Source organism: Amblyomma mixtum, chromosome 3 (assembly GCF_055824585.1).
Source record: "Amblyomma mixtum isolate Tamu chromosome 3, ASM5582458v1, whole genome shotgun sequence".
Lineage (NCBI taxonomy): Eukaryota > Metazoa > Arthropoda > Arachnida > Ixodida > Ixodidae > Amblyomma > Amblyomma mixtum.
The window spans coordinates 93,184,212-93,210,888 of NC_143014.1; the positions used below are offsets into that span (position 1 = coordinate 93,184,212).

A 26,677-nucleotide genomic window follows, 5' to 3' on the forward strand; every position below is an offset into this window, starting at 1 on the left:
CTCTTTTGGCGGTTTTGACGAACTGTCGCCAATATGATGTTTTCTTTTTTTTTCGGAACTGAAATTGATGACAGCTAATTTACTGCAACTACTGTTTGTAGCAGCTGCCCCATGTCTATTTTATGAACTCTAGCAAATATCTTTAGCGCGATTGCAGTCCTTTTAAACAATTCTGGCCTGTAGGATTGATGATCAATATTTGTGCAGTTTTTGGCGAGTTGCAAACAAAATTGCTCTCAGTCGCATTTAAATGTTGCCACTCTGCTCCAAAAGTACTCCCAAATAGCCTACAAATTGCTCCATATCTGCTCCAAAATGGGACTTTTGCTGCTCCAAAGCTGCTCCAAAATAAGACTTTTGCGGCTCCCGTGCCTGCGCCAAAAAGCTGGAGCCTGCTTCCACCCCTGTAATCATACTGCAATTTCTTGTAGCTTGCTGTTTCAGTAAGGAACCGGCCATTATTAATTGATGATGCTCATATTTTAGGCTTTACAAATTTTTTGTCTTTCATTGCAGGCCATGGGATTGAATGGACAAAAGCTGTTTGGAATCCCCATAGTGGTCCAGCCAACGCAAGCAGAGAGGAACCGTGCTGCTGCTCAGAATGCCAGCACAAGCAGCAGCACCTTGCAGCGAGGAAATGTGGGACCTATGCGGCTTTACGTTGGCTCATTGCATTTCAACATCACTGAAGATATGCTGAAGGGCATCTTTGAGCCATTTGGCAAAATCGATAAGATAGAACTCATCAAGGACATGGAGACTAACCGCTCTAAGGGCTATGGTTTTATCACATTCCATGACTCTGAAGATGCTAAGAAGGCATTGGAGCAGTTGAATGGTTTTGAATTGGCAGGGAGACCCATGAAGGTGGGTCATGTGACGGAGCGCACTGACGTGTCCCAGGCACCCAGCTTCTTGGACAGTGAGGAGCTGGACCGTAGCGGCATTGACCTCGGTGCCACTGGACGTCTGCAGTTAATGGCCAAGCTAGCAGAAGGTGAGTGTTTTTTCACATTCTTTTAGTGCTCTTCATACATCTTAGTTGATAGTGTCTGATGAGGCTAAATTCCGTGAGTGCAAATGACCACGCAACACGCTGTGCCGCCTTAGAGCAGTCCACCGCCATCACCTGCTCGTGTGTGTTTTCTAAAAGCATTGTCCATCTTTAACAGTCTCCCACATGGTGAACCAAAATGCAGCCTGTCTTTAACGCGCACATCAGGCTCATCCTTTTCTCTCTGTGTATTATTGTGCTGCTGTGTGTCTTTTCCTCGTCACATGCTTTGATATGGTTGCCATGGCTGTACTGCCCCAGGACTACAAACTTTTCCTTCTGTTTTGGCTTGGAGGCGCTCTTGAAGGATTTGGAATATGTGCTTCATTTTGGCAAGTTGTAGAGGGACAAGGTAATGTGCCTTGCAGGTTATGAGGAAGTTTAGAAGAAGGGGAGAGGCTTGTTTTGCCAAGTACAGCCAAGTTATCTCAGATGCTGCTCTGCTTGGGTAGTTGTTGGAAAATCGTTTGCTGAGCAAATTATAGCACTTGTTCACATAAGAGCAAATTGAGGTGACAGATGCTAATGCATGTTCATTTACTCGGAAGCCTCAGCTATCACTTTCATTTGTTTCGCTATGAGGGTAAAAAGGCAAGGGCATGAAATTTTTTTATGGTCAATAACCAACACATGGAGTTCTGTGAAGTCACAAATGTGGGAAGGAATTGACATTTTATTTTTTAACAGGAAGCCAGTGCCTCTACAAGAGCAGAGTGCAAACGTAGAAATAGTGATAATTGGAGGGGGAGGGGGGTAGTGCAGTGTTCTTCGAAAAGTAGTAAAAGGAAACGTTCTCACCAGTGTGTGGCACAGTGGTGTGTCGTGTTGTAAATTTGTCTAGCAGTATTTTACAGCCTAGGACAAAGTTGCAACCATCTTCCTATTATGGGAAAGATTCACCAGAATTTCTTGGTCTGACAACAAAAAGGAAAAAAAAATTTTCTCTGATGTGAAGTGACAGGATGATGCTGTTTGTTTTTTTTTCTTGGAAGACACGGGTTCGATCCTGGCCGCGGCGGTCGAATTTCGATGGAGGCATAATTCTAGAGGCCCGTGTATTGTGCGATATCGGTGCACATTAAAGAACCCCAGGTGGTCGAAATTTCCGGAGCCCTTCACTACGGCATCTCTCATAGCCTGAGTCGCTTTGGGACATTAAACCCTATAAACCAAACCTGAACCATCGTTTTCTTCACTTAACAGTTAGGCTCGTGTTTAAAGTACAGCTTTTCCCAGCCACTTCACCTGTTTCACAAAATTACGTTCTCTTTTTGACAGGCACAGGGTTTCAGATCCCTCAAGCTGCAGTGAATGCCCTTCAGATGAACCCAACAGGTCTGCCAGGACAGCCGCAAGCAGCTGCTGTGGCAGCAGCAGCAGCGCCAACAATAGCAACCCAGTGTTTCTTGTTGTCCAACATGTTTGACCCCCTAACGGAGACAAACCCTTCCTGGGACGAGGAGATCCGACGAGATGTGATAGAGGAGTGCCGAAAGCATGGTGGGGCTCTGCATGTCTATGTAGATCGTGCATCACCAGAAGGACATGTGTATGTCAAGTGCCCAACCATTGCCTCAGCAGTGGCTTCCGTCAATGCCCTTCATGGCCGCTGGTTTGCCGGTGAGTTTCTTTTCCTCCCCTATTAAGTTTGTTTCATATGGAGGTTGTTTGCCTGTGATTTCACACACACCATTGTATGTTAGGCACAGAAGCTGCCTGCCCTTCCGTATATGCACTTCTTAAGTGCTTAGAAAGTCCGAGCTTTCCAGTACAGTTATTACGATTACGCATATTATTGCTTGGATGTTTGTAGTCAAATGGTATTAAATGTGGGCTTTTTTTTTTCCAGTGAATTGTTTTGAAAGTAATTAAAGAACAGCTTTTCAAAGGTTATTCAATAAAAGGTAGTTAATTCGAAAATCGAATTATTCGAGCTGCCAGTACGGTTCCGGCCAGCGCCCATGTGAGTGTATGGTATCGCATGCTCTCTGATTTAAGTGCTGCAGGTCTCACATCGGTTAATTTGAGTGAGCTCCAGAAGGGAGGCCGTTGGGAGCCCGGTTCCAGTTATGCCCAGCGCAGCAAGCAATAGTCCAAATAACCCTGCTCAAACCGCGATTCTATGTTTCAGAATCATTCGCACGGCAGGTGTGAAAATAAATAAACAGCCCCGTCTCTAAGAACACTTACACCGCATAGTTTCATCACTCTTCTGAGCTTCGCGCTAGCCGGCATCAACCAGCCAACCGAGCCCAGCTGTGAGCTGTTTGGACACCGATTGGCACGTCTCACTAGTCTTTTCTATCTCTTTTTGTATCTTGCTGCTTCAGCGCTACTGAGCGTTTTCATCTGAGTGGTTTTTCCGTTCTTCCATTGCACCGAAACTGCATGCTCGTCACATGCCATTTGTACTTAGTGCTATGAAGCCTCATCACACGCAACACTGCTTGCCCCTTGTGAGGTGTGCGACACAGTAACGGTATAGCTCCAGCGCTAAAAATAGTGATTGTCACACTGTTCTCATCTCCAAAGCTCGGGTAGCTACCAATTGAGGACAGCTTGAAGAGAGCCTTCATTTTGGCATAGAGTGATATGGAAATGTTTACTTTATGTGTAAGTTGGCATGAATTCTGCCAGTAGTCATCTCAGAGTTCTGTGAAGAATCATTTTTGAACCCCCCCCCCCCCCCTCCCTCCCTTCTTGGTGGCTTGACTGTAAAGGCATGGGTACATCTAAGGTAAACCAAGGCATAGGGTAGGTTGCCTTTGTAAAAATGGGCAGTCAAGAAATATCGCAACTTATACCCGTCACACTAGCAGATTTAATGTCATTCTAATCGAATGACATTACCACCTAATGTCATTAATCGACTGCTACACGGGAACATGTAATGTCATTAGGTTCGAATGACATTCGTCATCAAATGAGTTAGAACTCATTCGCATTCGATCTCGAACTGTATGCGTACTCTGGACACCAGATACGCAACAGGAACAAGTGACGCAAAAAAAATAAGTGCACACTGCCAAATTTAGAAAGTGCATTTATTTAATTCTGCTAAAAAAAGTTATGTTGGTGTGAATCTGTGTGAAACAGCGTCTTTCCCACGACCGTCGGTCAATTTGGGTTGTGTGTTTCTTGCTGGTTGGTGTGCCATGTTCGTTAAGCTCAAAAGTACTTAGACGTAACTGAGCAGTTCACCTTTTGGAAGCCATTTCCATGCTCCGTGCATGTCCGCGCGCCGCCATGCCAGCCATTTTGTTTGTTTACATTTAGCGGATTTGTGGTTGACTTTGTACTTGGCTCGGCTTTTGATGGCTTATAGTGGTGCAGAATGGCCAGAAATAATATTTTAAGCTTATAATACTGCACACAAATGTTCTCACCCGCTTTTGAAACACTGCACAACAATTTCAAACATCTTTTATGTGCGCTGATGTCATTCAGTTATACTATTTATTTTTATTTTTCATTTATCGTCAATGCCATCATTTTCGAGTGCCATTATTTTTTTCCGTGTAGCACCGAAAGAGACCAAATGCCATTCGATGCATCGAGTGCCATTAGGTTCGTATGACATTAAATTTGCTAGTGTGACAGGGGTATTCAACCACCGTACCCTAGTTTTTGTTAGTGAACCCAGCACCTTCTCTATTATCAATGCCTGTCTGTATTATCAATGCCTGTCATATCATCAGCTTTTTAATGGGAATAGCATGGACACATTGTTGATCAGTCATCTGCAATGTGCCCAACTCCAGCAGGCAACTGCAGTACATCACTCCTACTGCAGTACCACACGACTCTTCATATAGGCTCCCTGACACGGCATTATCCGGTGACGTCCTACGTGACTTGGCTAAGCTGGGATAGACGGAAAAGCTAGTGAGCGGGGAAGGGCAGGAGAAAGTGGCAGGAAAGGGTCTGATTCATCATTTTGAGGAGATATGTCAGACATTGATAATATAGGAGACAGTGCTCAACCCTGGGACTTCAGTTTTTATCTGAATAGTACAGTTGCAAGTGAAAAATATTGGCACAACGACGTCACCGGAGCAGTGAAAATAGCACTGTACAGCTGGCACGGCGCCGTGCTTTGCGAACACACCTGGCACTTTTGTTATCGGCGTGTTCGTAACCGCAGTGCTGAGCGTTGCTATCTGTTGCTCCTGTGGCACGTCACTAGGGCTGATTTTTTTTTTTTACTCGTGACTGTACAGATGTGTGTAATCTTAGATGCTGTAATTTTTGCACACCTTTTGCATAGATTTGAAGACATGATTTACAGGCACAATTGTGTTTTCTTTCAGGTCGAATCATCACAGCTGCATATGTCCCAGTCATGAGCTACCACACTCTCTTTCCAGACTCTGCAACCACAAATGCCCTCTTGTGAATGAAAGAGGCCAGTGGTTATGCAAGAACACCTCCATCATTTTTTTTTTCTGTAAGAGATGCTTTGTTGGCACTGCAGGTGCAGCCATCTTTTGTTCACCCCTCTTTATTTCTTCCATTGTATGTAAATAGCTGAGTATATGATCCTTGAAAGCCTGCAGAATATGATATGAATTGTGAATGCATGTTCTGTATCTTTTGTTATTAAATCTGGCAGTCTATAAGGCTGCACAATTTCTAGTTTGCGGGATCACGGATGTAAAGACGAAGGAACACATGGGTAACTTTACCAAAATAGTGTGCCACTGCAGTGTCTGCAATGTCAGTTTTGCAAATTGGTGTGCATGTTTTACAGTGAGAGCTGTTTATAGGACATTTTAGCGGCATGGCGCACATTGCCCCATCTGGTTTGTATCTCTGTCACAGAGGCACTTTCAAAGGCTGTAGAGCCGAAAGCCTTCGAGCTTTGCAATTGCTATTATTGAACTCAAATGAGTTGTGCTACTGCTACACGGCAACTCTCGCCGTCAAGTGATTCTTTATCTTTTACCACTGGATTGTGCACCACTGTCACCGCCTATATATTTTCAGACCTGCAAGCAGCCAGTTTACAAGTTTAGCCTGAAAAGGTTAGAAACAGTGTTTATTGCAGTAATATTGGTCACTCTTGAAATGAATTTCGTTGGATTGGACAGGCTGTATAGCATTCATGCACTTGTGAAGAAGCTGGTGTTGATGTTTTTTGTATAGCTGGCTAGAATGGTATTAAGACGAAGGAACACATGGGTAACTTTACCAAAATAGTGTGCCACTGCAGCGTCTGCAATGTCAGTTTTGCAAATTGGTGTGCATGATTTACAGTGAGAGCTGTTTATAGGACATTTTAGCGGCATGGCGCACATCGCCCCATCTGGTTTGTATCCCTGTCACAGAGGCACTTTCAAAGGCTATAGAGCCGAAAGCCTTCGAGCTTTGCAATTGCTATTATTGAACTCAAATGAGTTGTGCTACTGCTACACGGCAACTCTCGCCGTCAAGTGATTCTTTATCTTTTACCACTGGATTGTGCACTACTGTCGCCGCCTATATATTTTCAGACCTGCAAGCAGCCAGTTTACAAGTTTAGCCTGAAAAGTTTATAAACAGTGTTTACTGCAGTAATATTGGTCACTCTTGAAATGAATTTCGTTGGATTGGACAGGCTGTATAGCATTCATGCACTTGTGAAGAAGCTGGTGTTGATGTTTTTGTATAGCTGGCTAGAATGGTATTATGCTTGCTGCACCAATCTGCAGCCTGGCCTGTCTTTTTTTGTGCAAAACAAGTTGTATGGTAATTTGAAGACTCGTTATTTTTTCGTAATTGTACTGCTCTGATTTTATTCCCCCAGAATGTTTCTACGAGCGCTACGAGAGTGCATACTGCTGCCGCTCGAAGGCCTTCGAATTCTCTGTACTTCCCTACTCGTGACACACTCTTGCAGGCTGTTGACTATGTTCATTGGAGCTGCTCTTGCCGCAACTTTCGGACCCTTTCACACTTGTCCAAAAATCCGGCGAGCAAAGCGGATTCAGTTGCCAGAACTAGGACCTGTCCTCATCTGTTGGTGCCCAGGCGAGGTGAAACCGCCTCGACGCTGCTGCTTCTCGCTTTTCTACGCATTTCCTGGCCACCACGCCACCGCTAGCAGCGTACACAGATATGGATAGAAAAGGGCATAAATCAACGCTATCTATGTACTATAACCATATGCATGCTTACGCAAGCTAAAAGCAGGCACATTCCCATTTTAGAGCGCAGCTCTTTGGCGCCCGTTTCTGCGTTTCACGGCGTCACCGTTGTAACCAGTAGTGGACTCCTTAGCCACACTTCAAGCTGCAAAACCAATGGAGCGGGAACTTGGAAAGCAGAGGGTAAAATTGTTAGATTGGTTTTTGAGGGAAGGAAATGGCGCAGTATCTGTCTCACACATCTTGGTGGGCACCTAAACCAAAGGGAAGGCACATAACTGCCCTCTTGTAACAATGTACACCTCAGTCGTGCTTTAAGCTACGTGGCGGTAGTGACAGATGTGCGCTGCATGCGTTGGTATTGACAACGTTGTGCCAGAAACATGACGCTGAAGCCTTTGGCGTTGTCGTTTTACACTGCGATAATTTTAAGGAAAGGAAGTGCACATAACTGGCTCCTTGGGTCAGCGGACGCCTGAATCCCGCTTATAGCTACGTGGGGTGATGAGAGAGAGATGTGGGCTGCATGCCTTAGCGCTGATAACGGTGTCGGCGCCTTCTGCCCTGGGCGGTGTCAGAAGCGGCCGGATCCACTTCGCTCTCTGTATTTTTGGACAAATGTGAACGGGCTCTTCAATTGGCTATTAAATCAATAAACTACCGGTCTGACAGCCTTCGAAATGCCAGTGTTAGTGTGGTACAGTGTCGGCATGCACCCTTATTAGTATATAGGGCCCTTTGTTTTAGGTGTTCTCTTTTTTTGCAGAATTTGAGGGGGTAATAAATTGAGTGCAGACTTTTTTTCACAGCCCAAATGCGGGTACCAATAGGTTATTCAGTAAAAAAATTTTCTCTCCTTGGGGTCTTTTTTTATTCTTTCTTTTTCAGAACTATCTCGCTATTAGTGCCGGTTTTTGTGGAAGACACGAAATGCTCAATATTTGCATATTTTTTTCATGACCACTAAAAATGCCAGGATACATCAGCAAATCTTAAAATTAAGGCTTTTTTTTACTCTCAAGTAGGTCCATTATCTTTGAAATAAAATCGGTGCGCCCCTGTCTAGACATTTATGTCCGTTCTCACTCTAAATCGATTTTTAATGCGAAAGCATTGTGTGACTGCTGACGCCGGAAGTTGGTCCCCTGTGATATCATTGGAATCGAGCCCGCGCCGCTGGTATGCGAGATGACGCGGTTGGTTTATAAATTTTAATGGTGGCATAACACCCCAGCTGAGTTACACCCTGCCACGTGCAGACAGGAGAAAGCAGAAATGATTGAAAGGCGCGGCGCAAAACAGTGTCCGCCGTAGCGACGATGCTGGTTTGAGCAACATATCTGGGGAGCAGGCGGAATCCCAGCGATGTCACTGGTTGACCTCAATGGGGTGGCAGTAATCCCGAAAACATTCACCAAAAATTTGAGCAACCGTTCGTCGTACAGCATTCCGGTTGGTGTCAGCATTTCTCTGCATTTAGCTTGCAGGTTTTAGTCCAGTTGGAGGCTGTCTTACTACAGGGGTTACTACATATGCGCTTTCGGTTGCATGATTTATGGTGCGCTCGAGGCGCCCAACGAGACTTCGACATTTGAACCCAACTGCACCCTTTACTCAAAAAACATTCATATTCCTCGACGTAAGTAGACTCGTGCCCTCGGAGTTTTTACCGCACACGTATTTCAAACATCTGTTTATAAGCAATTGTTTTTATTGCGAAAGCAATACTGCTCACAGTTTGAGCCCTTCAGCGTAGCGCGGCGGTGGACACGTTTGACCTTAAGCGTGACCTTAGACGTGACGTCATACTAGCTGCGAAAAAAAATTCGCTGTGGCTTAGCTTGGTTAAGCCCGATAATTGCGAAAGCAATATCCGTACGTACGCCATGGTACAGCTGGTGGTGGTCCTTGTGGTGATGGATCGGTTATATAATCCACTCTAATCTAATGCAATCAAGGTGAAATGAAGGTCAATGGTGGTCACCGCCGCTGCACGATGGTCACCGGCACGGCAAAGGCATGAAAGTGCAAGTAGTATTGCTTTCGCAATAAAACCAGCTCGGCTCGTCAGTGTAGAGCTATAGTATTCTAGGCACTATAGTAGAGCGGCGGGCGGTGAGCCTCGCTTCTCCCACTAGAGGCGCTGCGGTAGGAGTGACATCACACCATCTAGAAGAAAAGGGCCTCGGTTCGGCTTAGACAAACTTTATTATATCAGATAAACGGCGGCCTCGCCATCCCGTCCTTGTCAGACGGCCGAGATCCCTTGGGACCGGGCGGCTTCAAAGGAATATCTGATGGTCTCTTTTTGTTCTTGGAGGTCCTGGCTGCGTAGCAATTCTCTAAAGGTGTGGATTGGGCGCATGCCCACATCATATGGGCTAAGGTGGCTCGATCTCCACAGGCCCTACATTTCCCGTCATTGAAGCCGGTCATGAACCTACTCGGCGTGGCTGGAAAAGTGCCCACCTGCAACTGCCGCCATGCTACTTCCTCCTTGCTCAGCTTATTGTGCGGTGCGGAGTATTCTCTTCAACTAAGCATGTAGAACTGTGTGATCGCGGAAAGAGTATAACCGCTCGTTGTTTGAAATGTGTCCATCCTCGGACGTAGTCGGTGAGATCAGCCAGAAGGTCAGTCCTCGGGCGAACTCGTGGGCTTCCTCATTGCCTTGAAAGGTTTGGTGTGCAGGCGTCCAAAGCAAGAGGATTGGACTCTCAATTTTTCCGTTCGGCAGTAGGCGTGCTTCCGCTGCTGATATTCTGCCTAAATCAAAATTGCGTATCGCTTCCTTAGAGTCGCTGATGACCGCCTTTATGTCTTTTTGTGCGAGCGCGATGGCCGCCTTTTCTGCCGTAGCTCTTCTGATTGTGCAGCTGCTTACTAACCGGGCGCCTTCCTTTGCGACCACCGTTACCTTCGCTGTTCGGCTGTTCGTCCGTGTTACTCCGCCGCATCAGTATACACGACGTCCTGGCGCCCTGTATATTTGCGATGCAACATTTCTGCCCTGTCTTTCCTACACGCCTCATGAAAATCGGGATGCATATTCCGTGGCATAGGGAGGATTATTATTTTCTGCCTCACTTCAGCAGGAATTCCCACCTCAAGTTATTTTGTCTGCGTGGGAGAATATCCCAGCTGCCTTAGGACATACCTACCCGTCTTCTAAAACTCGCCGTCTCCGACCGTAAGGGCTTGGAGTTAATCATAAGAAAAAGTGTCAAGGTAGCTCTGGGACTTCAGCAGTGGGCTCCGACAAAAAAACTGCAGGCCTTAGGAGTATCAAATACCCGGCTCGTCAGTGTAGAGCGGCGGTAGACACGGCGGGCGGTGAGCCTCTCGCTTCTCACACTAGAGGCGCTGCGGTAGGAGTGACGTCACAGAATCTGTGGAAGAGAAGGGCTCCAACTCGTGCCGTCGGCGGAGAACGGCGCTATATAATTAATCAATCAAGCAAATAGTTAATCAACCAATCAATCGGCTGACGTTAAATAATTCACGGGCTGTGCATACTGAACTTAAATAAAAGTTCAAAATTTAAGTTAATTCATAGGGTAACCAGATTCTAGAACCAGCGCGGTGCCCCAACTAGTCACCCCCCCCCCCCCCCCCCCCCCAATGCACCACCTCCTTCGTTCTCACACACCTTTCCTCTCAACTCTCACCCCATCTCCCTTAGACACGGCGGGCGGTGAGCCTCTCGCTTCTCCCGCTAGGAGCGCTGCGGTCGAAATGACGTCAACCCCGCGACGTCACGAAGATGCTGTGGCGCTGATGTCAGTAGCGACTTTCGCGCGGTAGGCAAAACAGGTTCCGCCTGCCCGTGCCTAGCGCAGCTACCGGCGGCTGCATCATGCCTGCGCACTGGAGAAGCAGCATCTACTGACCAGCTTTGGATCCACGTAGTATCATAAAAGGTAAAATTAGATTAGCCTTAATAGGTTTCTCGCAAATAAATACCGCATTAGGAAATGGGCCGCGGTAGTAAGAGCGCGAAGTCTGGGTGTCGACCGGCGCTGCCAGTCAAAGTACTTCATAGCAGGGAAATTGCTGCGCTCGTTCACCTGAACAACAGCATGGTACGCTTAAAATTGCGCAAGGGAAAAAAAGGATGTATGTAGCTGCTCACGTATTTATCACCCTGAGCTGGTGTGCACGGGCGCCGACAGGGTCACTCACCACCAAGGAGTGCGTTATTTTGTTGATAGCACAGCATGTCTTAACGTGTGTAGAAGTTATACGAACGTATAATGGCGCGTTTTAGGGCATTTATTATATACTTGAAACTATTTCTTAACATGACCGACATAATTGTTTGATTCTAGTGGAAAGAAGTCTGGTAAGTTATGACAATCTTGCGCGGTCACGTTGGTATGCTTCGAACAGCGTACTTTTAAGTGCTAAAAGCCACATGCTTTTCACTGCATCATGCATGTGTCATAAGCTGCTTCATGAAGTAGTACATGACCGCGAAGCCTGTTTGGAAAGAAGCAACCGCAGGCGGGCTACCAACAGAGGCACGTAGCGAGATTGACAGGGGATGGGGCAATGAAGAGTTTCTTTATTGATGCATGAGATATGTAACCAAATTTGGTGCAAATAGTAAATTGCTCTGCTAATTTCAGTAATGCGTTATATTTCAGCTATACCTGGTACAGTTATTGGGTAATTATAATTAACACCCTCGTCAAGTCACCCCGGGTCTTGAATAATTAAGTAGAATTTGCGGAAATTTTTTATGCCAGCATGTTCCCAAAGCCCTGTTCTGTATGATGGCGGTATTACTTTTTTTTTAGATTCTCAGTACTTACGCATGCATAGTCACATGAAAACTATTCTTATACATGATTTTAGTTTCGATACCTGGGCGCCGCCATGTTTGTTTTACTCGAGCGCCGCCTACCGCCGACGCCATCTTGGGCTGATAATTTGCAGTCGGGTGGGCTACAGACGAAGCAGCGTGCGATCTCTGAGAGTGTCATTCGCACGTTTTATTCCTGCCAAGCCTCGAAATTTTGGGTGGGCGTTCGCCTCGTGTCCATCCTCGTGTGTGCTATGCCATTAGCTCCTGCGATAACCAACTGGGAGCAAGCGACCATTCCTCGACGCAGAGAACGATCAGCATCGGTGAGTGCCATGCTCGCAGTTCACGCGTGCTTTTTGTCGCCGGTTGCCTGTAGGGCGAAAGCGGCACGGTGTTGCATGTTAGAAAAACGAAAGCAAATTGTGTTGAAACAAGATCGCGGAGAGCAATGAATATCTAGTTTTTCATGAACGCTTTCGGTTCCTGCTTTGACACGGCGAGTGTGACAGTTTAGATGCTGAGCTTGCGACAGAGTACCCCGTTTACAAACTGAACATTTTGGAAACAGCGAGTACATGACCGAAACGAATCCGGTTCTGATGATTAGAATGTTTGTTTGCGGAGGTACGCGCGATGAAATTGAAATTCAGCCCCTCCTGCCGCTTGCTGTTCGTACTACGAGCGATACAAGCCAGTTGACTGAAAGCAATTCGCATTCTCGCCTTCTCCGCTCCCGCCAGTACTCACTGGTGCACAAATACCAGAAAATGTGCAATTACACGATCTAATAGGTTGGTACGCTAATGGAACGCTATTACCACTTACTGACAGGCAGCATCGCCGCACCTGTGTTGAGAATTCCAATCTCAATCGGGTCGGGGCACTGCTCAAGTCGCTGCGTTTGTTGTATCTCTGGCACGGTTATGCATAGTGTGGATTTTTTTTTACAGTGCATTCGATGCGATTTCAGTCGAATAATTTATTACAATGCGTGGCAGAGTTTACCGTCCTGTGCATGCCGTGTATTTTTTCATCTTACGTTGCCATGGCTGCATTTTTCCTCACTTTGCAGTTGGGTAAAAGTTCATGTCGCCGCTTCTATTCATGCCATGCTGTGCAAATTAAATTAGTATTTTTGCACTAACGACATGTTTATTTTTTTCAGGTGGCGATCCCCACACCCTCCCGATATTTACGATCATGTGGGACGGCGAAACGAAGTTGTGGCCAAATTTGTGAAGTCCTCACATAGTGTACTGCTGAATTAAAAGAGTTCTGCCAAGGCCGTCCAAATACTTGATCTCTTAAAATTATGCACATATTATAGTTTGGTAACCCAGGCGCTGCGCTTCGTTCCGCGCCCGATATTAGGCACAGGCAGTGGGTTTGTTTCTGTCTGCATTTCGTTCACGAAGTGCGCTAACGTTTAAGCTTTTTTGTTGGCGCAAGTATTTTTTTGTTCCACAACTACGCCCACTGCCAATGCAACTCGGGACCGGCGGAAAAGCGGTGAAGAAATGGGCACCGCAGACGTGCTGAGATCTTCACATTACATGGTGCGCGTACATACTGGCGGCGTTTGTTCTTTTCTACTTTCGTCGACTGTTTCCGCAACCGACAATAAAACAATGATGTCTAGAAGACGTTGGTGCTCCGTACAACATCGCTGCTTTTGTTGTACAGACGCAAACACGCGCTTGACAGGTAGCTAAGCAGCCGCGGACGTTGCTCCGCGCGCCGGATTATCAGCCCAGGGGAGGAAGGCAACAGTGGGGTGTCGCGTAGCGCACGTGCTTGAGAGTATTTCTCCCTCTCCTGCCCGCTCCTCGTAAAATGGTGTATAAAATAACTAACATACTACTGCTCCAGTAGGAAAAAAATCGAGAAATTTATTGCACTCCTCAAAGCCTCTGGAATCGTTCGCGACAAATAGAATCATTCTATTTCCATTCGTTACAAATTTACGGAGGGGTGAGTGATGTCAATCGCAGTCAATGTGGTAAATCACAAAAAAAAACCTTTATGTTTACTCCCTCGATTATGGCCTCTTCGCTTTCGCTTTGGTCAAAGAAAAATTCGGCACTGAAATCAACGAAACCTCTGATCCGATGCTACCATTGTGTGGTCCGTCGTCGGAAACCCGCAGAATTCGCGACGTGCAGAGACCATCAGAAACCCCATTACCTCACAATTTTGGACAACCACAGATCTAAAAACCGTAATTTTATGACTTTTTACTGAATATTTTCCTATAATTTTGTCGTCACCAAACAGAACACCCAGGGCTAGGAAAGAATATAACTTCAGGAATCCAAACTTTTTACCAAATCGACCAGTTTAGAAGGGGAGTAGTCGGCCTGGCTAGTGCCTGATCTGACGACTAAAATGAGCGGTTTCGCGCGACAGATGAGATCGGGACACGATCGAAGCTGGCCCCACTTTTCGCACAGCGCGACACGTGTGTCAACCGACGGTGAGCGCACGTCGTCTTCCCTCACTACTGTCCCTATAGGTAAAATCATACTGGCTAGTGCACAGTGTCAAAAACTTCTTATATTATTCAATGCCTAGGGTAGAAACCAACGGCAGTAACGCTTTCTAGCCATAATACAATACACTGTGGCGAAATACGCCCTACATGGCTAACGCGAGCCTGAGTACTTCGAGGAATACTAAGTTGAAACCATCAACCATTGCTATGATTCTCAGAAACTCAAACCGCCCCTACAAGCCTTGAAAACCGGCGCTGCACCACCTCAACTCGACGCCTTCCCTGGCCTCTCGCCTACCGCGAGCCCGCTAGCGACTGCAGCGCCACCTCGCTTGTTTGCAAACATGGAGGAGGTCTTAGAGCGGCGGTAGACACGGCGGATGCGGGCCGCAGAAGCGGATGAAGTTGCTTTCGCAATTTTCGGGCTTAACCAAGCTGAGCCTCTGCCAATTTTTCTCTAAGTTCTTGTATTTGGTCCCGTCTTCAAAAAATAAGTTTTGTCTATCAAGAAGTTTGGAGTGGCTGCCCCAACAGGCAACGTGTCGCCGGACGAGCGGACGAAGACGCGAAGCGCTTCGTGCCATTGTCATTCGTCGCATCGACGAGCATTCGATCATACCAACCGGCCATTCCGACGACGTTTTACGAACCAGTGTTTCAAGTTAACTGGTGCCGTGACCAGGAGGACCAGTGTTTCAAGTTAAATAGGTGGGTCAGTGGCTCGGCGAGGCGCGAAAAGTTCTTGAAAAATCGTCGGTAATACGCGCGCAGTCCAAGGAATCTGCGCACAGCTTTCTTATCGGCCGGTGGCGGAAACATTGCGATAGCAGCTGTTTTCTGCGGGTCTGGCCGTACTCCCTCCTTGCTAACGATGTGGCCTAGAAACAGCAGCTCTTCATAGGCAAAGTGGCAGTTCTCTGCTTTCAAAGTTAGGCCGGACGATTTGATTGCGTCTACTACTGTTCGAAGCCTTTTTAGGTGCTCCTCAAAGTTCGAGGCGAAGACAACGCCGTCATCTAAATATACCAGACAAATCTGCTACTTCAGGCCTGCCAGCACTGTATCCATTACTCGCTGAAACGTCGCTGGTGCGAACAGAGACCGAATGACATCACCTTGAACTCGAAGAGGCCATCCAGAATGATGAATGCTCTCGTCTCGCGATCTCTTTCATCGACCTCAATTTGCCAGTAGCCGCTCTTGAGGTCCATCAATGAGAAATTCTTGGCGTTGCAGAGCCGGTCCAGTGTGTCATCGATGCGGGGGACAGGGTAGACGTCCTTCTTTGTTATTTTGCTCAAGCGGCGATAATCAACGCAGAATCGAGCTGATCCGTCTTTCTCACTAGAACAACCGGTGCCGCCCAGGGGCTCTTTGAAGGCTGGATGCCGACGTCACGAAGCATTTCTTCCACTTGGTCCCGGAGCCTGGCGGCGATGATGATCGCGAAAGGGGGTTAGGCGCACACTCTCGACGCAGGCACTCGTCGATTTCTTCCAGACGTTCTTCGAAACGTGGTCGTGGCGCGTCAAAGGCAAACCGTGGCGCTGACGCCACAGGTGTGCACGGAAAATGTATGAAATGTAGCCGACAGCGCTGCCTCGCATGAGACGTCGAGCTGATAAGAGTTCGCTCGGCACTGCGCCTGTCAAGTCAGCTTCTCCGCGGAGTGTTGAACACTAGACGTCACGAAAATCACGTGATCGCTTGTCGGCGAATGGCGTTCTGAGCGGCGAGGAAAAACAAATGCACAGCTCTGCTCCCTGCGGATATACCAACGTTAAGCCCCTCATTGGAGCAAAAGAAACGAAAAGCTTTGAACTTTCGGGCTCTTCCTCTCTCCTAGCGCGCCCATTGGCTGAGGCGTCGTGGTCACGTGTAAGCGAGCACTTTTTGGCTCCGCAGCAGGCGCCGGCGCGATTGTCGGGGGTAGAAATCCTACTAAAGTTACATGCAACACCGGCAGCAAAGAGTACGCGGGTACGCACCGCCGCGCAAAGCTCCCTTTGTTCCTATCCGATCGAGGTCCGCGATTCTGCAGGAGCGCGCGCGGCACATGGCGGCACCGCCGTCGCCGAGCCAAGAGGTGGCGACACAGACGCTCCCCACGTGACAAAGCCTGGCGCCCCTCATTGGTCTCCCCGCTCCGCGGCACGCGGCAAGCCGCCGAAAATGGCTCCTCGACCCATTCACTGCGCGGCAGATCAACCCACCGCCGCGACAGGTTTCGCGGCAAGCGCCTTGCCGCCGGCGGTGCGCGGTTTTCCGCCAGTGTGTCCGTACCTTCAACAACCGAGGAGGTAGTGGGAAAAGGTTTTTCGTCATTCCGTCCGGAAAAAAACAATGCGCGAGCGACTGCAGTCTTTTTTCGCAGTTAATGCCGTTTGGCATGTAGATGGATTCGTTCGCTTGCTGGCTACGAAAGCCGTGCTTCTCGTTGTCTTAGCCACGCCGTTCACGCTGCTGGCTCTGCAGGTGTAGCTTTGATGTCGCGCACATTACGTAGCGTATTGGTTTGATTGTAGTCCCATCTCGTTCGCCGGATTGACTCAAAACTTGCGCTTCATGTTGGAGCGCGCATTGCTGGACGTATTTGTTTTGTTGCAGTTGGACTCCTTCGTTCACGAACTCGATACTAAAGAGTCCGTTCTCGCTGTTTGGGCGATGCTGTTCATGCTGCTCGTGGTTCAGGTCTAGCATTCATGTTTCGCGCTTTGCTGAAAGTATTTGTTCTGGTGGCAGGGTTCATAACAAAATCGGTCGTTACTATGCCTAGGCACAATAAGCGAACTATGGCTTGAATACTCGATATCTGCGTGGATAATACTTGAGAATGCAAGCGAGGACCTCTGTCAAACATAGACACATTTGTTTGTTTTCAATTTTCGCATCAAGCAACTTCTCAAACAAACGTCTTGCTTCGAACAGGACTGAGGAAATTCTAGTTTAGTTTTTTCAGCGCTTGAATTTTTTTTTGCGCTGCTTCGACCGAAAGCGATTAATTAGCTGCGGCAGACCAGGCTGTTGCACGTTATGCATGACACAAGGAAAGATGATGTCCTCTTATAAGCAATTATTGCATATGCTGACCCAAGATGACAACCACTTAAACAACATTCTAGTGAGGTATGCAGTGCTGTAGCTGCGCGCGAAGTACCAGGTAAAAGCCTTTTTTAGCGATAGCTACACTACGCCAGCCGCTTGGCGAGATCAGCGTGACTGCGCGGTGAGCCGTGGCACCACCGCTTCGCCGGCTGTGCGCATGAGCGGAGTGACCTCGTAGCCCGCAGGTGGTGTGCGCGCCACGCGCCTACTAGGGTGCCTCGATGCCACACTCTAAAAAAAAAGGTAGTTGAGGTTACTACATTTTAGGGTAGTAACGACTGTCACATATATGACTACCTAGGTAGTAACTGTACGTAGTAACTGCAAGGTAGTAACGTTTACTACCTCTCAGTAACTGTACGTAGTAACTGCGAGGTAGTAACATTTACTGCCTCTCGAGAGAAAACACCTTAATAAATAATCTAATGACTTTTGACATTAGAATCGTATGCATATAAGATAGTAATAGTGCAAAATAAGAGCAAAAAAAAACTATAGCAAAAACAAAAAAGAAAAAAAAAAAACCTGCATTGAGGAGGATTCGAACCGCGGACCTTTGACTTTCTGTGCTGAAGTTGTTTCTATCCTGTTTCTGCACTTTCACTCCTACCACACTAACCACTACGCCACGCCAGCAGACGATAACTTCTTAACTTATGTGCCGTGATATGTGCAGCCACAGTTGTTTCTTGTTCTTTTCATTGCGTGTAAATGTAGCAGCAGCATCTACATTCTCGCACGGGACAACAATGTTGTTGAGAAGGACCTTTCAGTGGCTGATGGCCAATGACATAAGGAAATCTTCTGTGTTAACGAAAAAGAGTCTCTGCTGAGTTTTTATTTTCGAAAGATATGAATACCTGACTTCGTGGTGACTTTCTAATGTGTCACAAGGAGTGCATGAACATGACATCAGAAACTCAACGCCCATTTTTATGCATCTTGTAGTAAACCAGAAGGAAAAATGAGCACAAGTCAGGCACAATAGCTTGGGGTTGGTGAAAAAGTGCAATTAAGAAATCAAACTAAATAGTGGAACACATACGCGCTGCGTATATTGTATTGAAAACAAAAAACAGCACTGGCAATTTTGTTAGATTTGCTGCCAATTAGGAAACCCTTTTCATTATATAAAAACATGGGGCATTGAGTAGCAATGTCACCGGGAATGTTAGTATACGTACATGTGCATATTCCGATCATCCATTTCCAGATCAAGGTAGTAATGGATACTACCAGGGTTATAATGAGGTAGTATAAGTGTAGTAACTGCCAAAAAGACGTAGTAACAGCAGAAGTTACTACCTTGTTACTACTTAATTTTCTTTCGAGTAGTAACAAGGTCGTAGCAACATAGTACATAGGTAGTAGGGGTTAAAAAAAGGTTGTAACAGCAGCCGTTACTACGTTTTCACTACCTTTTTTTGTAAGAGTGCAGCATCGAGGCACCCTAGCGCCCAACGTTGCTAGCGCCTACCATTTCGAGCCTTCGGCGTAGCGGCGCCGTGGCGGGTCACGTGGCGCGGGGCAGCTGCCAGTAGCGCTGCGCGCCGACGAAACCTAGAGTTCCTGTATATGCTACCTTTGGTAGCATATACAGTAACTCTAACGAAACCGAGTGAGGGAGGAGTGGAGAGGGGGAGGTGAGTGAATCCATGTCCAGGGACAAAGATGAAGAAGGAACGCCCAACGAAACGGAGCGGCGAAAGACTGACTTTGCAATTCGACTGAGGGAGTTCCACTCAGCCAGCTGTGGCTATCGCGTTACTCCAGGTTTAACCAGAGCTAAACCACAGCCATTTTTTATATTGCTGTTACTCAACCCACCCAAACAATTAACCCTACATCAAAATTCTTCTGGTTACAATCGCGTTACAGTGCGCAACTATGGCATCGTATTCAACTATTTACAAACAGTAATGGACTACCATCAGTCGGGTACTTTTGCCGTTAGCCTGCGAGGTGTCCGAGGTATATAGGAATTCCGAAATAATCACTAAGCTTTCCTGCGCTTAAAACTCAGATGAGTAGGCGCCTACGCACAGCCGATTGCCCGAGCAAACGCGCCTTTGAGAGCAGAATATATTATGGCAGCTTTACACCACCATCCGTCCATATAAAGCCTAGGCCGCACGTCCAGTCGTATGTTGCACCACTTCCTCTTGGTGGAGTTCAATTTTGAATAATATTCAACAAAAGACGTCGATCGAAAAACAACTCTCCGAGGATGTTCACTGCTGTGCCGCGAGCTCGGTTGCGCATGCTATTTCCACCGTGTGCATCGCAATCAAAGCGATCGCAGTACAAAAAGTTCCGATAAAGCAGTGCAACATGGGTCGGGGCAGTTGTACGGTTAACTATAATTTGCTTTATCTCCCATGCCATGATCTCATAGCGGCTGAATCAAAGGCAGAAAATGCAAACAATTGATTCGGGCGCGCGATCGCAGTACAAAAAAAAAATCGATAAAGGAGTGCAACGTTGCTCGTGCCAGTTATTTGAGTAACTAATTTTTTAGTCTCCCATGTCGTGATCTCATTTCGAGCGAAGCCTAGGCAGAAAACGCACGCGCGGTCTACTGCGCGCCATAGGGCGAGTGTTGGGAGCGTCTGCTAGCTTCCCCCCGCCTAGGTGCCGCCACCGACGGCGCCCGGGAGCAGCTGAGAGAAGGAGCGACAGCATAGGAGGCGATAGGAGGAGGAGATGCCCTTAGGGGCTTTAGGCCGCCATTCCTGGCCATCGGAGCCGTCGTTAACAGCATCGGTGCGCACTGCGAACTGCTGCTGTGCAGCTTGTGTACGAATTTCACGTGATACTCGGACACGCAGCTGTGGTACGGATGTCATGCGTATTGTTCGATTAATATATGGAGCTAATGTCCCTGTGGCCTAGTGGCGGAAAAATAGACGCGCTTATTGCATACGGGGCACTTCGCGGCACGAGCCACCGTTTCTCGAAGTGCTTGCGAGTTCATGCTGCTTTCTGGGGAAACAACGTTAATGTTTTGTTCTACGACAAAAAAAAATGAACATATCACAAACCCCACGCGCCAGTTCAATTTAACGCCGACAGTAGCTGTGGGAATGCCAGAATGAGTTGATATCCCCACAGCAATGATATATTGCACCATTGTAATGTCGCCGTGCTATTTTCGCAGTGTATTAAAAAGCATTTTGTTTTGGCTTTTAGTGCGAACACGTTCATAATTCATCGGGCGAAGGAAGGTCAGTGTGCCTAAAAACCAGCACTCGCTAAAAGGAAGAAAAATAGGCTAAAAATGACGTTTCGGGACCCGTATTCATTTTTTTTTGGTCGTAGAACAACACATTAACGTTGTTTTCCCAGAAAGCAGCATGAACTCGCAAGCTCCTCGAGAAATGGCGGTTCGTGCCGCAAAGTGCCCCGTATGCAATAAGCACGTCTATTTTTCCGCCACTAGGCCACAGGGACATTAGCTCCATATATTAATCGAACAATACGCATGGCATCCGTACCACAGCTGCGTGTCCGAGTGTCACTTGACATTCGTACACAAACTGCACAGCATGCAGCATCGCACTGCGCACCGATGCTGTTAACGACGGCTCCGATGGCCAGGAATGGCGGCCTAAAGCACATAATGACATCTCCTCCTCCTATGCTGTCGCTTCTTCTCTCGGCTGCTCCTCTTTCTTCTTTCACTCCCACCTTCCTCGCTTCCCTTACGGCGCGGTTAAGGTGCCCGCCCAGATATGTGAGACAGATACTGCGCAATTTCCTTTCCTCAAAACCAGTTTACAATTTACCATTTCCCGTACGCCGTCCTTCTTCACATAAGAAACGAAAAAATCCAGGTAGGCCGTATTTATATGTGCGATGTGTGCATGCCTGTAACGTTGCTTGGTTTCGACAAAAGCTAGTCCAATACAGTGAACAATTCATGCTTTTTAGACCTTCGCATTAAGTGCTTCCTGGACGTCAGCATAGTGCTCACTTCACTGCGCACTTGGTACTAGGTGGAACTGGTTCGCGACAGTCCTCAGAGAAGGCGTTTTGAGAATTCCCTCCCCCTATGCAACAGCCTACAGAACTGCGCTAACGCACGGGACAGTGCACGATGAAATTTATCATGACAGGACTTTGTATATTTCAGCTTATTATGGCTGTCTACATCTTCGGGTGCTGAACTCCGGAGCAGTTTTCAGTCGATCGTCGCTGAGCTGTTGTTAGTGGCTATTTATTGGTAATAAAAAATACAAAATGGAAAGAACAGATGTTGCTAGCCTCGGCACCTGCCATAGAAACCTGAAGCACCTGAGCTGCGGCTAACAGGAATAAAAGGACAAGGAGAAGGAAAGAAATCGCTGAGCTTCTGAAGTGGTTTTCGAACACCGTCTATCGTCTTCCTTTCGAAAGGGTTGAAAATTGGGCGAGTTGGTACGAATTCATACTGGTGTGGCACCACAGGGACAGAGACAGAGTGACAACACAAGTGCTCACTAACAACTGCACAAAATTTATTAAAAGCAAAGTTGTTAGTGAGCTTGTGTTGTTCCTTTCGAAACCGGAACGCTCACGTAAGATAAACTAACATCTGGACAGTCGTCTGGCGATCAAACAAGCGTACACGTTCGGTTGTATCTTGTGCACAGTGCTTAGCGGTGAACATTCTTAATAGCTCTGAACACATACTCCTCCTTTCGGCAAAAATATCCGAGTCCTAGAAAGCAAGCTTCCAGGCAATGCTCCACTTTTAATCAATGCAGTTTGACGACGAATTATGCGGTCCACGAATAGCGCAAGACGTTGAATTCATTGGAAAAATAACGCGCAGACAGTTTACAGCGCTTTGTTGACACATTCGAGCCGATGCGGCTATAGTAGAAAGGAGAAAAGTAAATTCGATGGTTGATCCGAACATTTCCGGCACCAACACATACTGTGCGTACTCGCATGAAGTTTCGGGAGAGGGCGAGTCTACGAGAGTGCCTTTTTCATTCTCAACTTTCTCCCCGCGTGCCCATCCCGTCATTTGCAACTGGTCTGGGTTCCTGCGCATTCCGGTGATCCCGGCAACGAGGCCGCCAGTGATCACGCCCGAGGTCTTATAAACCGTGCGGTGGCGGACTCGGAACCGGCCTCTTCACGGGGGCGCATGTGCATGGGGTATTCACTCGAGCCTCGGTGGCCGCCATATTGATGTACATGAAGAACGGCGAAAGGCAGCGTGTCGGGTCTAATCGGCTTATCGCCGCCTGCTCCACACTGTACGGCTAAAGCTGCTCGCTGTACACCAAAATGGCGCCTGTCGCGCCAAGTGAATAACCTCTATGAAATGGGAGACCCTGATGCGTTCCGCGGAACCAGATACGCAGACGATCGCGACGGACCGGGCCGCCAACGTCATGGATCATCATGGACTCGTAAACGTCTGAGTGCAGTGAGGCCGCGCGGGGGTCCAGGGTGCCGTAAACACCATTCTGTCAGTAAAGTATCTTCCTCCTCCTCCTATGAATTTGGCAAATAAAAGTTGTTTGCGCCCACTTTGATCTTAGATGCTGCAGTTACCCGCCACAGCGCTTTGGTAGCTTTGTTCACCTGCAGAGCCCATGGTCACAGTAAAATTCCGGTCTCGCAGCCATAATTCCATGGAGGCGAAATGTTAAAATGTCAGTGTGCCATACGTTGCTGGTGCGCATTAAAAAAAACCCAGGTGGTATCCCTTATTGCCCACATGAAGCTTCAGGTTATTAAACCCAGCATACAGCCGACTCGTAATAATCTGATTTCTGAAATTGAAGACTGTGAATCGTTCAGGAGAATTTCGGCACGATCAGAAATCCTCGCGAGACTAATGGGGCTCAGCACAACAGCAGAAGGTATGTGAAGCATGGAAGACCACTGGGTAGCGAAAGGTAAGCAGTGGAGTTTCTGGAATGGACAGGTAAGACTGCGGAGTAATGACTTGTGGCTAAGAGAAAAGGTCGTGCGCATGGGGTAGACAGCTTGATAAAGGGGAAACTTATATGCCTGTGTAAATATTTGTTGTTTTTTAGTTCAAAGCGAATAGTAATTAGAATACTATGGCATACAAAAAAAGTTGAACGGCACAATGGGTATTTTCGTAATCGCATTTTTGAAACAAGGCCATTACGTGAAAAAGAGAAAAAATAATGCATTGAAGCTGTGTCGACTTTCTGCATTAAAAATTCGGGGTGCGGGGGGTTGACCTATATGCGGAGCCGACGCATTTGCGGATTGTGGGACCTCCAGTTATTGGTCTTAGTTGAGACCGCGTTACCGTGCAGCTGTTTTAAAGGGTCCCTGAAAAGGGTGTTCGAGGTTGCCTATATTACGCTTCCACCATGTAGAGTGCAGGCCACCGAGAGTTCATGCCGCATACAAAACCTCAAAAGCGATATCCTGCTTCCGCGCCTCGGGGCGACCATCGGCGCCGAGCTTTCGCCTCAATCCGCACGCATTGCGTCATGTAGCGCTGTTTAGATAAGCAGCGGAATGCCATCATTGGTTCGCCGCTCCAGCGCCGTCGAAGCCGAGCCAGTTTAGGAGGCGTTGGCTCCGCCCCCTGGGGAATTCTCACGCGCGCTGGCGGAGGAGCCGAGTGCGAGCCGGCGGACCGACATTTCAGCGTGCAAAAAGTGACGAGAGGAGGGGGAAAGGCGCGAAGACGCGGAAATTCAAATTTTGACTACAAATATATCAGCTTCCACAGAACGAATAAAAAAAAAATTTGCTGGAGGATATTTGTGACGCTGCGTCCTTAGCATCCTACACAGTAAACAAAAATCAACCCAAAAGGGAGTTTAAATGGTTGCCGTCCACCTTTAAACTCCATGTGCAGAAACATTTACTCCATAAATATGGAGTAAAAATGTGCTAAATGACCTATTTTACTCCCTGCACTCAGTAAGGACGTATAAAGGAGGATTCTCCTCCTTATAACTACCATTTTTAAATGGTAGTTATAAGGAGGAGAATGAACACTCTCAAGGTAAGGTTACTTGTAAACATAAATACCCCCGAAAGCAGAAGAATTGACAGCCGCCGCCGTAGCTCAGAGGTAGAGCACCGGACGCGTAATTCGGAGGTCGTGGGTTCGGATCCCACCGGCGGCAGGTGGTTGTTTTTTCTTCTGCTTTTCTAATCAGTTATCTTTAAACGATAACATATTCAGTAATATTCTAAATTGATCAACACCACAAAATAAATAACTTAAAAAAAATCCCCTGTGCCCCTTGGTTTCTGTGGCTGTTGGCTTCTGTCATATTTATAACGAGCCCCTCATCCCCTTCCCTTGTTTGCTTAATTGCTTAGCGAGGGCCTCGATTCTGGCAGCCTTGACGCCTTAGGAAGCATAAGAGGGTTCTCACGCAGCTTCCACCCTCTCCGTTCGATGACGTTCTACGTCACACCTGCGGTAACTCAGGACGTTCTACGTCCGCCGCTTATGAACGTGGGTGGTGCTGATGAACACTCTCAAGGTAAGGTTACTTGTAAACATAAATACCCCCGAAAGCAGAAGAATTGACAGCCGCCGCCGTAGCTCAGAGGTAGAGCACCGGACGCGTAATTCGGAGGTCGTGGGTTCGGATCCCACCGGCGGCAGGTGGTTGTTTTTTCTTCTGCTTTTCTAATCAGTTATCTTTAAACGATAACATATTCAGTAATATTCTAAATTGATCAACACCACAAAATAAATAACTTAAAAAAAATCCCCTGTGCCCCTTGGTTTCTGTGGCTGTTGGCTTCTGTCATATTTATAACGAGCCCCTCATCCCCTTCCCTTGTTTGCTTAATTGCTTAGCGAGGGCCTCGATTCTGGCAGCCTTGACGCCTTAGGAAGCATAAGAGGGTTCTCACGCAGCTTCCACCCTCTCCGTTCGATGACGTTCTACGTCACACCTGCGGTAACTCAGGACGTTCTACGTCCGCCGCTTATGAACGTGGGTGGTGCTGATGAACACTCTCAAGGTAAGGTTACTTGTAAACATAAATACCCCCGAAAGCAGAAGAATTGACAGCCGCCGCCGTAGCTCAGAGGTAGAGCACCGGACGCGTAATTCGGAGGTCGTGGGTTCGGATCCCACCGGCGGCAGGTGGTTGTTTTTTCTTCTGCTTTTCTAATCAGTTATCTTTAAACGATAACATATTCAGTAATATTCTAAATTGATCAACACCACAAAATAAATAACTTAAAAAAAATCCCCTGTGCCCCTTGGTTTCTGTGGCTGTTGGCTTCTGTCATATTTATAACGAGCCCCTCATCCCCTTCCCTTGTTTGCTTAATTGCTTAGCGAGGGCCTCGATTCTGGCAGCCTTGACGCCTTAGGAAGCATAAGAGGGTTCTCACGCAGCTTCCACCCTCTCCGTTCGATGACGTTCTACGTCACACCTGCGGTAACTCAGGACGTTCTACGTCCGCCGCTTATGAACGTGGGTGGTGCTGATGAACACTCTCAAGGTAAGGTTACTTGTAAACATAAATACCCCCGAAAGCAGAAGAATTGACAGCCGCCGCCGTAGCTCAGAGGTAGAGCACCGGACGCGTAATTCGGAGGTCGTGGGTTCGGATCCCACCGGCGGCAGGTGGTTGTTTTTTCTTCTGCTTTTCTAATCAGTTATCTTTAAACGATAACATATTCAGTAATATTCTAAATTGATCAACACCACAAAATAAATAACTTAAAAAAAATCCCCTGTGCCCCTTGGTTTCTGTGGCTGTTGGCTTCTGTCATATTTATAACGAGCCCCTCATCCCCTTCCCTTGTTTGCTTAATTGCTTAGCGAGGGCCTCGATTCTGGCAGCCTTGACGCCTTAGGAAGCATAAGAGGGTTCTCACGCAGCTTCCACCCTCTCCGTTCGATGACGTTCTACGTCACACCTGCGGTAACTCAGGACGTTCTACGTCCGCCGCTTATGAACGTGGGTGGTGCTGATGAACACTCTCAAGGTAAGGTTACTTGTAAACATAAATACCCCCGAAAGCAGAAGAATTGACAGCCGCCGCCGTAGCTCAGAGGTAGAGCACCGGACGCGTAATTCGGAGGTCGTGGGTTCGGATCCCACCGGCGGCAGGTGGTTGTTTTTTCTT

General features: G+C 47.4%; 1 protein-coding gene across 2 annotated transcripts in view; it reads left to right on the forward strand.

The window, feature by feature from the left end:
• The window catches only part of Caper (RNA-binding protein 39-like protein Caper), a 69,892-nt gene extending 61,854 nt beyond the window's left edge, over positions 1 to 8,038 (forward strand). For both annotated transcript variants that reach the window (XM_089580123.1, XM_089580124.1), the window contains 3 exons: positions 517 to 1,000; positions 2,336 to 2,677; positions 5,368 to 8,038. In XM_089580123.1, the coding sequence (XP_089436249.1) occupies positions 517 to 1,000; positions 2,336 to 2,677; positions 5,368 to 5,453 (912 nt within the window). In that variant the 3' untranslated portion in view covers positions 5,454 to 8,038. The remainder of the gene's footprint in view (positions 1 to 516; positions 1,001 to 2,335; positions 2,678 to 5,367) is intronic.
• The last annotated feature ends 18,639 nt before the right edge of the window (positions 8,039 to 26,677 follow it).